Source organism: Salvelinus fontinalis, chromosome 21, assembly GCF_029448725.1.
Source record: "Salvelinus fontinalis isolate EN_2023a chromosome 21, ASM2944872v1, whole genome shotgun sequence".
Taxonomy (NCBI): Eukaryota; Metazoa; Chordata; class Actinopteri; order Salmoniformes; family Salmonidae; genus Salvelinus; species Salvelinus fontinalis.
This window is the reverse complement of record NC_074685.1, coordinates 16,250,327-16,264,624: the sequence shown is the minus strand read 5'-3', so window position 1 is coordinate 16,264,624 and position 14,298 is coordinate 16,250,327. Positions and strand designations below refer to the sequence as shown.

At 43.9% G+C, this 14,298-nt stretch overlaps 1 protein-coding gene across 3 annotated transcripts in view; it reads left to right on the top strand.

The window, feature by feature from the left end:
- The window catches only part of LOC129818327 (microtubule-associated serine/threonine-protein kinase 3-like), a 170,842-nt gene that overhangs the window by 36,732 nt on the left and 119,812 nt on the right, over window positions 1-14,298 (top strand). For all 3 annotated transcript variants that reach the window (XM_055874103.1, XM_055874102.1, XM_055874101.1), the window contains exon 2: window positions 10,153-10,300. In XM_055874103.1, the coding sequence (XP_055730078.1) occupies window positions 10,153-10,300 (148 nt within the window). The remainder of the gene's footprint in view (window positions 1-10,152; window positions 10,301-14,298) is intronic.

Below are 14,298 nucleotides of genomic sequence, written 5' to 3'. Positions count from 1 at the left end.
TTCCATTTTAATTAGATCTGTTTTCAGATTAAGTTATGGGATAGTTATTTTTATATAGTTGTCACTTAATAAGCATCCTAAGTATTTGATATTTTTTGTGTTCCACTTAAAGGATTGCTGTAGATCATGAGTTTTTTATTTTTTTCCTATTGCCATTTCGTTTTTTCCACGTTCATTTTATATCCTGAGTATTCTGAAAATATTTTTAGAAAGTGGGGCATTGAATTTTCAATGCTGGTCAGTTATATTAGAAATTTAGTTTATATTCATGTTTACCAATACTGATCCCTGTTACGTTGAGGTCCTGTCTAATTCTTTCTGCAAGCGGTTCAATTGCCAGTGCAAACAGGATGGAGAGAGGACATCCCTGTCTTGTGCCTCTTTCTAAAGCAAATTCATCAGATGTATTTGTCGATATTTTTGCTTTAGGACACTTACATTTAATAAAAAATATATATTTTTTCAGCCGGAAAGTTGAAAAGTTTTGAATAGAATAGGCCATTCAAGATTGTTGAAAACCTTTTCGGCATCAACATTATTGATAAATCTGTCATGTTTTTTTTGCGTATTGTATTTAACCAGGTAGGCTAGTTGAGAAAAAGTTCTCATTTGCAACTGCGACCTGGCCAAGATAAAGCAAAGCAGTTTGACACATACAACAACACAGTTACACATGGAATAAACAAACATACAATCAATAATACAGTAGGAAAATCTATATACAGCATGTGCAAGTGAGGTAGGATAAGAGAGGTAATGCAAAACATAGGCCATGGTGGCAAATTAATTACAATATAGCAATTAAACACTGGAATGGTAGGATGTGCAGAGGATGAATGTGCAAGTTGAGATACTGTGGTGTAAAGGAGCAAGATAAATAAATAAATACAGTATGGGGATGAGGTAGTTGGATGGGCTATTTACAGGTGCAGTGATCTGTGAGCTGCTCTGACAGCTGGTGCTTAAAGCTAGTGAGGGAGATATGAGTCTCCAGCTTCAGGGATTTTTGCAGTTCGTTTCAGACATTGGCAGCAGAGAACTGAAAGGAGAGGCAGCCAAAGGAAGAATTGGCTTTGGGGGTGAACATTGAGATATATACCTGCTGGAGCGCGTGCTATGGGTGGGTGCTGCTAACGTGACCAATGAGCTGAGATAATGCGGGGCTTTACCTAGCAGAGACTTGTTCATGACCTGGAGCCAGTGGGTTTGGCGACGAGTATGAAGCGAGGGCCAGCCAACGAGAGCATACAGGTCGCAGTGGTGGGTAGTATATGGGGCTTTGGCGACAAAACGGATGGCACTTTGATAGACTGCATCCAATTTGTTGAGTAGAGTGTTGGAGGCTATTTTGTAAATGACATTGCTGAAGTCGAGGATCGGTAGGATGGTCAGTTTTATGAGAGAATGTTTGGCAGCATGATTGAAGGATGCTTTGTTGCGAAATAGCAAGCCGATTCTAGATTTAATTTTGGATTGGAGATGTTTAATGTGAGTCTGGAAGGAGAGTTTAGTCTAACCAGACACCTAGGTATTTGTAGTTGTCCACATATTCTCAGAACCGTCCAGAGTAGTGATGCTGGGCGGGCAGGTGCAGGCAGCGATCGGTTGAAGAGCATGCATTTAGTTTTACTTGCATTTAAGAGCAGTTGGAGGCTACGGAAGGAGAGTTGTATGGCATTGAAGCTCATCTGGAGGTTAGTTAACACAGTGTCCAACGAAGGGCCAGAGGTATACAGAATAGTGTCGTCTGCGTAGAGGTGGATCAAAGAATCAACAGCAGCGAGAGCGACATCATTGATGTATACGGAGAAGAGAGTCGGCCCGAGAATTGAACCCTGTGGCACCCCTATAGAGACTGCCAGAGGTCCGGACAACAGGCCCTCCGATTTGACATACTGAACACTATCAGAGAAGTAGTTGGTGAACCAAGCGAGGCAATCATTTGAAAAACCAAGGCTGTTGAGTCTGCCAATAAGAATGTTGTGATTGGAAGAGTCGAAAGCCTTAGCCAGGTCGATGAATACAGCTACACAGTAATGTCTTTTATCGATGGCGGTTATGATATCGTTTAGCACCTTGAGCGTGGCTGAGGTGCACCCATGACCAGCTCTGAAACCAGATTGCATAGCGGAGAAGGTACGGTGAGATTCTAAATGGTCGGTAATCTGTTTGTTAACTTGGCTTTTGAAGATCGTAGAAAGGCAGGGTAGAATAGATATAGGTCTGTAGCAGTTTGGGTCAAGTGTCCCCCCCCTTTGAAGAGGGGGATGACCGCGGCAGCTTTCCAATCTTTGGGAATCTCAGACGATATGAGAGGTTGAACAGACTAGTAATAGGGTTTGCAAAAATTTCAGCAGATCATTTTAGAGAGGTTCCAGATTGTCTAGCCTGGCTGATTTGTAAGGGTCCAGATTTTGCAGCTCTTTCAGAACATCAGCTATCTGGATTTGGGTGAAGGAGAAGTGCGGTAGGTTTGGGCGAGTTGCTGTGGGGCGCGCAGGGCAGTTGACCGGGGTAGTGGTAGCCAGGTGGAAAGCATGGCCAGCCGTAGAAAAATGCTTATTGGAATTCTCAATTATTGTGGATTTATCAGTACTGACAGTGTTTCCTAGCCTCAGTGCAGTGGGCAGCTGGGAGGAGGTGCTGTTATTCTCCATGGACTTCAGTGTCCCAGAACTTCCCAGAACAGAGTAAAGGGAGCAGGTTTCTGGGCACGATAGCATAGATTCAAGGCATAATGTATAGACAAAGGTACGGTAGGAAGAGAGTACATTGGAGGTAAACATAGGCATTAGGTAATGATGAGAGAGATATAGTCTCTAGAGATGTTTAAACCGGGTGATGGTTGGTTAACCTCTCTAGGGTACGTGAGACGGTAGCGTCCCACCTCTTCAACAGCCAGTGAAACTGCAGGGCGCCAAATTCAAAACAGAAATCCCATAAATAAAATTCCTCAAACATACATGTATTTTACACCATTTTAAAGATACACTTGTTGTAAATCCACCCACAGTGTCCGATTTCAAAAAGGCTTTACGACGAAAGCAAACCAAACGATCATGTTAGGTGAGTGCCTATTCACAGAATAACACAGCCATTTTTCCAGCCAAAGAGAGGATTCACAAAAAGCAGAAATAGAGATAAAATTAATCACTAACCTTTGATGATCTTCATCAGGTGACACTCATAGGTCTTCATGTTACACAATACATGTATGCTTTGTTCGGTAAAGTTCATATTTATATCCAAAAATTGGAGTTTACATTGGCACCTTACGTTCAGAAGTTCCAAAACATCCTTTGATTTTGCAGAGAGCCACATCAATTTACAGGAATACTCATAAACATTGCTAAAAGATACAACTGTAATGCATGGAATTTTAGATGCACTTCTCCTTAATGCAACAGCTGTGTCAGATTTCAAAAAAGCTTTACGGAAAAAGCAAACCATGCAATAATCTGAGTCGGCGCTCAGAGCCCAATCAAGACACAAATATATCCGCCATATTATGCAGTCAACAAAAGTCATAAATAGCATTATAATTCTTCACTTACCTTTGCTGATCTTCGTCGGAATGCACTCCCAGGACTCCCACTTCCACAAAAAATGTTTGTTTTGTTCGGTAATGTCCATTTATGTCCAAATAGCTACTTTTGTTAGCGTGTTTGGTAAACAAATCCAAAGTCACGAAGCGCGTTCACTTAAAACAGACAATGTCAAAAAGTTCCGTAACAGTCAGTAGAAACATGTCAAACGATGTATTGAATCAATCTTTAGGATGTTTTTAACATAAATCTTCAATACTGTTCTAACCGGAGAATTCCATTGTCTTCAGAAGTGCGATGGAACAGAGCTCCCTCATGTGAACGCGCATGGTTAAGAGCATGGTCAGCTCATGGCAGACCTTACTCATTCCCCTCTCCTTCGGCCCCAATTCACAGTAGAAGCATCAGACAAGGTTCTAAAGACTTTTGACATCTAGTGGAAGCCTTAGGAAGTGCAACATTACCAATATCCCGCTATCTTCAATAGGAGCTGAGTTGAAAATCGCCCAACCTCAGATTTCCCACTTCCTGGTTGGATTTTTTCTCAGGTTTTTCCCTGCCATATGAGTTGTTATACTCAGACATCATTCAAACAGTTTTAGAAACTTCAGAGTTTTCTATCTTAATATACTAATAATATGCATATTCTAGCTTTTATGGCTTTGTAGCAGGCCGTTTACTCTGGGCATGCTTTTTATCCGGATGTGAAAATACTGCCCCCTACCCCAAAGAAGTTAAGGCATATTGAGCAGGGCTTGAGGCTCTACAGTGAAATAAGACAGTAATCACTAACCAGGGCTGTAATGGACAGGGCATATTGATATTAGGGAGAGGCATGCGTAGCCAAGTGATCGTATGTGTCCAGTGAGTGAGTGAGTGGTTTGGTTGGCTGAGGACACGGAGATTCGGACAGTTAGCAGGCCGGGGCTAGCATAAGGGCCTTAGATGGACGTCGCGATGGTGGAAAGTCTGTTTTTGCCTCCTCGTGTGGTGACGTCGATAGACCAGTCTTGGAATTAGTAGGGTCCCAAGTAGCAGAGGGGTCCAAGTCCAATTGGCAAAATGGGTATAGTGGTCCAAGAAACTGGCCGATGGATCAGCTAACAGTCCAATATGCCTAGATAGCTAGCAGGCCGCGGTTAGCAGAATGGGCCTTCAGGGGCCTGTTTGCATCCTTCGGCAGATTATGTCGGTATTCCAGTCGTGAAGGATCGGCGGGGTTCCGTGCCCCGTACCGGCAGTAGAAGGGGTCCGGATATTGTAGCCGAGGAGTGGGCTTCAGGAATAGCCCAGGAGCCATAGCCGGGAGATGGGTCTAGCATGGGCTTGCTCTAGGCTAGTTGGTGCTAGCTCCAGGATGGAAACGTTAGCCAGGAGTAGTCAACCCGTGTTGCGGTTAGCTAGCTGCGATGATCCAGATGAAAAGGTTCAGCGTTTGCGGTAGGAATCCGGGGATATGGGGAGAAAAATAGGTCCGGTATGCTCTGGTTTGAAACGCGTTGTACAAACTGGTGAGAGCTTTCCGAGCTAAAGGTTAGCTGATGACCACTAGCAGTGGTTAGCTGACTGATAGCTGATAGCTAGTTAGCTAACTTCAGTTGAGGTATTCCAGTTCGGAGGTAAATAGAAATACTTTATAAAAAAAAACAGATCCACACCACATTGGGTGAGGCGGGTTGCAGGAGAGTATTTTGAAGTTGAGGTTTAGGAAAAATATTAAAAAGAATGCGAAGAAAAATATATAAGATATATACATGGGACAAGACAAAGACGTCTGACTGATACGCCATCTTGGATAAGAATGTTCTTGTATTTGTTAGTGTAAATTTTTCATAAACCCTGTTTGACGACTTTTGCCAGTCTATTGCTAATGAGCATTATTATTGATTTTATTTTCACAATTTATTAAACTAATAGGTCTGTAGTCAGCAGGGGACTCTCCAGATTGTCCTGGTTGTAATAGAATTGAAATAACTTTATTATTTCAAGGGAAATGGATGTTTACGATTCAAACTCCTGGCTATTGTCAATCATCTTTTTCTCATACTGTAGCGCAATGTTTATTATTATTATTATATAAATAGAAGTTGATCCAGTGGTCCAAATATGAATCATACACCGCCCCAATGCATTCTGGTTGTTTTATGACTCAATTTGTTTTTATTGAATTATTCGTACTCTGGAGCAGAAAATCTGGCCGCAGCCCAATTATGACCTAATTTAATTTTACTGTGGTTGTTTAAAGTCCATCTGTTAAATCTTATCTGCTTTTTCATCACTCTGCATCTGGTTAATAATCAATAGGTAATGCATAGGAGATATTTGAATACTCACAATGGCGGAATGGCACCCAAATATTTTGTCAGCCATATTTTATACACAAAAAAACAGCCTGTACCTCATTGTTTGTACGATATTGATGCGGAAATGAATAGTAGGAATGCACAAGTAGGAATGCACATGCAGAAATGGAACGATGCACTTCATAGACCTACATCACAATATATAGAAATAATAAACAATTTCAGTGGTCTTTTTATTGAATCGCATTACTTTTTCAAAACTTTAACTCTTAACCAGATACTAAACCAGGACTCTCCAACCCTGTTCCTGGAGAGCTACCCTCATTTAGGTTTTCGTTTCAACCCATCAACCAGCTAATTATTAGAATCAGGTGCGCTAGATTAGCGTTGGAGTGAAAACCTACAGGATGCTCTTCAGAAACAGGATTGGAGAGCCCTTAAGTTTGGCCCGTGGGCCTCCAGTTAGGGAGCACTGCCCTTCACCCTAAGTAATTTGGGATTCTGTGATGTGTTATAAGATAACTAGTTAAGATTTACTAGTTCAAGTTTTGTTATTTTTTTTTTTTATGAGCGTTTATGCCCAGTTCAAGTTGTCACGGAGACCTGCTGTTTTAAATAAGTGAAATAACACAAAGGTAAACAAAGAACAGGATGGCTGTATTTGGGGAATCTCACTATTGATTCTTTGTGATATTACAGTTCAGACCAATAAAGAGCAGTGTCTGGCTGTGGTGGAGAGGGCCGAAAATTTGAGAGCACCATCTGTGTCAGAGAAGAACACAAAATACTATCTTTGAGACCTCTTCCTCTCCATATTGTTCTTTACATAGGTGTTACCTACAGTACTCACCCACCCATTGTCTGTTTAAAAGCAACATGCATTGAAGATAGATTGGTATAATATGTCAGAGCATATTCTTATGTAATCACATCATAGTTGATCTCCTATTGTATACATTCAGATATCAACACAGCCTTGTGACATGATATTCAACCCCTTGTTTATGGGTATTACTGTACGCCTATATACACCTGCACCTAAGCTGTGTTCGAATACTCATACTAACATACTGTATACTACGTACTTAATGAGTATATACTATATACTATTAGTTCATTTTAGTATACTGTAAATGACCTGTATCCTTTCAGTTGCCCATTCTAGCCTTTCACCTGTCTACTGGAAGTTGATGCTGTTGCTATGCAACTTTTTGCTAGCTTGTTAGCATAACAAATTACTAGCTAGACATCTTACGACTTCATTTACAATGTCCATTGAGAACGCACAACGACTACACCACTTAGCTAAGCTAAGAATTACATAAATAATCAAGTCAATAAACGTTGGGTAGTTGGTTATATAGCATTTAGTTAATATACGGTTCAATGTATTAGTAGCCAAATATACTTTAGGTGTCTAGCTAATATACCGGTACGTACTGCTGTAATGCTATGCGGTTTATAAGGATAGCGTAGCTAACACATTGTCAGCAAACATAACGTGTGACTTATTTGAAAAGTTTTTAAACATTTGTCATAATTAGTTAAAGCAATGAATTTGTATCTGCTCTCGTCAGACTTCTGCTGCATATTTTCTGCCATTTTCTTCAAATCTGAATTGCATTATGTACCCTAAAAGCACGGAAATAGTGTGCACTGCTTGTTTACTTTGTATTTTGGTGAATGTAGTACGACATCCGGGAACTTTTGCCATACTAACTATATCAATACTTTGACCATTAAGCATACTACATACTCAATTTACGTCACATAGTGCAGTTAGTATCAGTATTCGAACACAGCTCTAGTTTCTTGAAATGGGATAATAAGGCCCTATGTGTTTTAGCAATTATTGCCACCTAAAGGGTTAACAGCATTGACAGCTTTGCACACTCTTGGCATTCTCTCAACCAGCTTCACCTGGAATGCTTTTCCAACAGTCTTGAAGGAAATTTTGTTGGCTGCTTTTCCTTCACTGCGTTCCAATTCATCCCAAACCATCTCAATTGGGTTGAGGTTGGGTGATTGTGGGGGCCAGGTCATCTGATGCAGCACTCATCACTCTCCTCCTTGGTCAAATAGCTCTTACACAGCCTGGAGGTGTTGGGTCATTATCCTGTTGAAAAACAAATGATAGTCCCACTAAGCGCAAACCAGATGGGATGGCATATCACTGCAGAATGCTTTGGTAGCCATGCTGGTCAAGTGTGCCTTGAATTCTAAATAAATCACTGACAGTGTCACCCAGCAAAGCACCATCACACCACCTCCTCCGTGCTTCACGGTGGGAACCAAACATGCAGAGGTCATCCGTTCAACTACTCTGCATCTCACAAAGACATGGCGGTTGGAACCAAAAATCGCAAATTTGGACTCATCAGACCAAAGGACAGATTTCCACCGGTCTAATGTCCATTGCTCGCGTTTCTTGGCCCAAGCAAGTCTCTTATTGGTGTCATTTAGTAGTGGTTTCTTTGCAGCAATTCGCCCATGAAGGCCTGATTCACGCAGTCTCCTCTGAACAGTTGATGTGTGTCTGTTACTTGAACTCTGAAGCATTTATTTGGGCTGCAATTTCTGAGGCTGGTAACTCGAATTAACTTATCCTCTTTAGTAGAGGTAACTCTGGGTCTTCTTTTCCTCTGGCGTTCCTCATGAGAGCCAGTTTCATCATAGCGCTTGGTGGTTTTTGCGGCTGCCCAAACTTTCCAAGTTCTTGAAATGTTCTGTCTTCACTGACCTTCATGTCTTAAACTAATGATGGACTGTTTGTCTTTGCTTATTTCTGCTGTTCTTGACATAGCCCTATTTTGTAAAAAAAAACAATTTATCTTCTGTATATTACCCATACCTTGTCACAACACAACTGAAGGAAATAAATTCCACAAATAAACTTTTAACAAGGCACACCTGTTAATTATAAAACACGTTCTAGGTGACTACCTCACAAAGCTGGTTCAGAGAATGCCAAGAGTGTTTAAAGCTGTCAAGGCAAAGGGTGGCTGCTTTGAAGAATCTCAAATATAAAATATATTTAACACTTTTTTTTGTTACTACATGATTCCATATGTGTTATTTCATAGTTTTGATGTCTTCACTATAATTCTACAATGTAGATAATGGTACAAATAAAGAAAAACCCTTGAATGAGTAGGTGTGTCCAAACTTTTGACTGGTACTGTATTTTTCAATACTTCTATAGGCTACTGTATCTATCATTCATTTGTTCATGTCATCACACAGCATTTGAGTCATTCATGATTTGAAATGCAATCAAGCATTTTAGTTTTAAAATAAAGCAAGTCTTGAATAATTAGCTTAAACAGTAAATGAACTGTTCCTTTTCGGGAAATTGCATTCATGAATGAATGCGACTCTGTAGTTTTTGCTGTAATAAAGGTTTAACAAAATGTTTTTTACAACATTCTGGTATGCTTATAATTTATTTTGTGTTTACATTTGTTCCAAGCTGTATGAAAAATGGTATTGTAATCTTACAGCACCTGCTTAGCACACGAATATGTACGCAGTGCTTGCTCCTTACCTTCATTTTCTACCGATCTGCGTGCCGTTATGGATTTCGTATGCACATTTTCGTGGAACAGTTTAATTGAATTTGTCTCATCTTTAAATTATTGTCATGTGGTTAATCAACATTCTATCCAAATCCTAAATGATAATGATACAAACCTAACTTCTGTTGCCAACTATGTAGAAAGTCTACATGGTCGACCAAGATCAATTTTTTTGTCGGGGACAGCCCTACTTCTTGTAGCAGTCATTATGCTATAGAAAATGAACACAGGACTCATCAACAGTCTCTCAAGCCCATGTGCTAGTGATTTAGCCAGTTAATCTTTATATTTCAAGTTTTGCCAACTCAGGTCTATTTGCTAGTTACTAAGGTTGAACAGTTGAATTGTTGTGAACTCACCCTTCTGTCTTTCTCCAACTGTTCGAAAAGCGTGTTAGCCTGTCCACTTTGTTCAGATGTTGAAATCAAGTGGCCTACCTTATTGAGAATGAGTTGCCAATTCCTTATTGTTTTATGCTGTTTTATGCAAAGGAGACAAGACCATAAATACAACATGAGAACAAGTGGATATAAACGCTCATAAAAATGAAAAATAACAAAACCTTGATTTTTTGCGATACAGGCATTTGGAATATCTCTCAAAAACATACATTAGAATCAATCAAATGAATTTGATATATTACCCAGCTCTTGACATAACCCGCCAGTGTGGTTCTTGATCCACCATTTGGGATGCATTGAACTAACATCCTTCTTTTCTCTCCTGCAGTTGGATAATATCCTGTACCCTCCGTCCATGCCCTTCCGCAAGTCCAGTAACCCTGAGGTGATCCACGGCCTCGCCTTCAAGTTTAAGAGGCAGCTCAGTGAGGACGGCAACAACCTCCGCAGGGGAAGCCTAGGAGGCGCTCTCACAGGTAACAATCATATCTGCCCTGCAGGTGCACATACAGTACATGCAAACACAGAAATGCAAGCATATACATACACACACACACACACACATATGCAAATATGTACTCATGCATGTACGCAGGCACACACATAAACACGAGCAAGAAGATGCTTCACTCTGACCATTTCCCAGTGAATTAGATATGAACGGTGAGCCATACAATGTGTTTTGTTTGGCTAGTAATGCAGTGAGGAGTGAACTGGGGCTGTGCTCCGACCGGGGCACTAAGTAGGGATTTCCTCTCCTGGCTGGTGTGTAATGAGTACTGGGGAGGAAGCCATTTCACTGAGAGGAAGAAAGGATCACCATTTTCCTCCCTGTCTCTGTCTGTCATCCGGTCCCCCCAGGCTTTACAGTAAGGCACCGGATGCCATGAGAGGGGACATGTCTTAGAACACCGGGGTCGTATTCAGCAGGGCATACTGTAGCATAATACTTTTCAACGGGAAACAAAAATCTGTGTTCTTAGTGGACAAGTTCAGGTTGTGCCTCCCAGTTTAAAAAAGTTTTGAAATATTTCTCCCTACTGAACAGGACCCAGGTAGAGAAGCAGATGTGTGTCCTAAGTCTGAGGTAGATAACTGTTGCAGAGGGAAAAGGCATTCATGGAGATGTCCAACTAAAACAATTGGTGACTAGTTATGGTAGGCAGTCTGAAAGACACACACACACACACAATCCATTTACAAAATTATGTTGCATGGTTTAATAACAGAGAAACAAACCCCCTACCTGAAGTATTCTCAAGATAAGTGCTTTTGTGCTGTGAGGTCACCATTCATGGAGATGGGTGAAAATCCTCTTCAGCATCACATCCATCAGCCTCTTTTGAAATGCATGAGGCAAGGCCCATTTGAAAGGCATGAGGCAAGGCCCATTTGAAAGGCATGAGGCAAGGCCCATTTGAAAGGCATGAGGCAAGGCCCATTTGAAAGGCATGAGGCAAGGCCCATTTGAAAGGCATGAGGCAAGGCCCATTTGAAAGGCATGAGGCAAGGCCCATTTGAAAGGCATGAGGCAAGGCCCATTTGAAAGGCATGAGGCAAGGCCCATTTGAAAGGCATGAGGCAAGGCCCATTTGAAAGGCATGAGGCAAGGCCCATTTGAAAGGCATGAGGCAAGGCCCATTTGAAAGGCATGAGGCACGGCCCATTTGAAAGGCATGAGGCACGGCCCATTTGAAAGGCATGAGGCACGGCCCATTTGAAAGGCATGACATTTTGGTAACGCAAGGCTCATGCATGTGTAATGCGCCTAGGCTTACTGTAGAGTCTTGTCGCACAGCGCGCAATAGCATCTTTTCATGAGCCATGCTATTATACTCGTGAAAAGCGATTGGGAGAGTAAAGGAGATGGAACATATGGTTATTTCGACAGATTGGCAAGGCTAAATAGTTGTTTGAGTTGAGTGTAAAGCTTGATGCAAGGACAACCACGTCACACACACTAATGTAAACGCATGCACACATACACACAGAACATTTTACGTTTCACCATGGTATTGCCTACACCTGTTGGTTGTGACTAGTTGAATAGCTTCTCAGGGAGGTGTTGACGCTTGTTTTTGACATTTAATTTGAACTCATCTGTTGCTCTCGTTTCCATCGCCTCATCATTTGCAAATTTCATCCGCCCATTTTATTTCATTTTGTCTAAACAGCACTGTTGAGTGCAGACAATTTCGTCAGTGCCAGCATGACAGACAGAACCAAAACAATAAGACACATTTGCTACTTCAGCCACATATTTCAAATCCCAAATTAGACAAAGGCGCTTCTCTTTAAGTGGTTGAATTCTTACTTGTCAGAGCGGTGTGCATCATGTTTGCAAGGTGTATCAAATGTGATCAGACTCTTCATTTCACCCGTCTGATTGCATCCTACTTAAAGGGATGATCGGGCATTTTAGCTAGCACGATTCGTGAGTGTTCATGTTTGGCTAGGTCTTTCTTGGGCTGTAGACTAAAGCAGATCAGGTGACGTGTTTACCAAGGATATCTAAATGCAGTGAGCGTGAAAGGGAACGCTATGCACTCTATCGCTGTCTGACTGGCTTCAATGGGTAGAGCTGGAGGGACTTAGACCATACGTTGAACAACATGGGACAATTTGTATTTCTATTTTATTTTAGGTCATCAAATTCCAGTCCTTTTGAAGGCAACACCTGCTGACATTGTCCCTCTGGCATTTTTGTGTTCAGCTAATGTTATTGATTTGCTAGAGTCCACACTCCTTAACCTTAACAAGGTCTCAATCAGTCTGTGATCAAAAGGCAAGATCAAGGACCAAACCCCATCTTACACCACGGTCCCCCAGGACCAAACCCCATCTTACACCACAGTCCCCCAGGACCAAACCCCGTCTTACACCACGGTCCCCCAGGACCAAACCCCGTCTTACACCACAGTCCCCCAGGACCAAACCCCATCTTACGCCACGGTCCCCCAGGACCAAACCCCGTCTTACGCCACGGTCCCCCAGGACCAAACCCCATCTTACGCCACGGTCCCACAGGACCAAACCCCATCTTACGCCACGGTCCCCCAGGACCAAACCCCATCTTACACCACGGTCCCCCAGGACCAAACCCCGTCTTACACCACGGTCCCCCAGGACCAAACCCCGTCTTACACCACGGTCCCCCAGGACCAAACCCCGTCTTACACCACGGTCCCCCAGGACCAAACCCCATCTTACGCCACGGTCCCCCAGGACCAAACCCCATCTTACGCCACGGTCCCCCAGGACCAAACCCCATCTTACGCCACGGTCCCCCAGGACCAAACCCCATCTTACGCCATGGTCCCCCAGGACCAAACCCCATCTTACGCCACGGTCCCCCAGGACCAAACCCCATCTTACGCCACGGTCCCCCAGGACCAAACCCCATCTTACGCCACGGTCCCCCAGGACCAAACCCCGTCTTACGCCACGGTCCCCCAGGACCAAACCCCGTCTTACGCCACGGTCCCCCAGGACCAAACCCCGTCTTACGCCACGGTCCCCCAGGACCAAACCCCGTCTTACGCCACGGTCCCCCAGGACCAAACCCCGTCTTACGCCACGGTCCCCCAGGACCAAACCCCGTCTTACGCCACGGTCCCCCAGGACCAAACCCCGTCTTACGCCACGGTCCCCCAGGACCAAACCCCGTCTTACACCACGGTCCCCCAGGACCAAACCCCGTCTTACACCACGGTCCCCCAGGACCAAACCTCGTCTTACACCACGGTCCCCCAGGACCAAACCCCGTCTTACGCCACGGTCCCCCAGGACCAAACCCCGTCTTACGCCACGGTCCCCCAGGACCAAACCCCGTCTTACGCCACGGTCCCCCAGGACCAAACCCCATCTTACGCCACGGTCCCCCAGGACCAAACCCCATCTTACGCCACGGTCCCCCAGGACCAAACCCCATCTTTCGCCACGGTCCCCCAGGACCAAACCCCGTTTTACACCACGGCGCCCCCAGGACCAGACCCAGCTTACACCACGGCCCCTCCCCAGGACCAGACCCCAGCTTACACCACGGCCCCTCCCCAGGACCAGACCCCAGCTTACACCACGGCCCCTCCCCAGGACCAGACCCCAGCTTACACCACGGCCCTCCCCAGCACCAGACCCCAGCTTACACCACGCCCCCTCCCCAACACCAGACCCCAGCTTACACCACGGCCCTCCCCAGGACCAGACCCCAGCTTACACCACGGCCCTCCCCAGGACCAGACCCCAGCTTACACCACGTCCCTCCCCAGGACCAGACCCCAGCTTACACCACGGCCACCCCCAGGACCAAACCCAAATTACACCACGGCCCTCCCCAGGATCAAACCCCATTTTACACCACGCCCTCCCCAGGATCAAACCCCATTTTACACCACGCCCTCCCAGGACCAGACCCTGCTGGAGGTCATTTTGCAGGGCTCTGGCAGTGCTCCTCCTTGCACAAAGACGGAGGTAG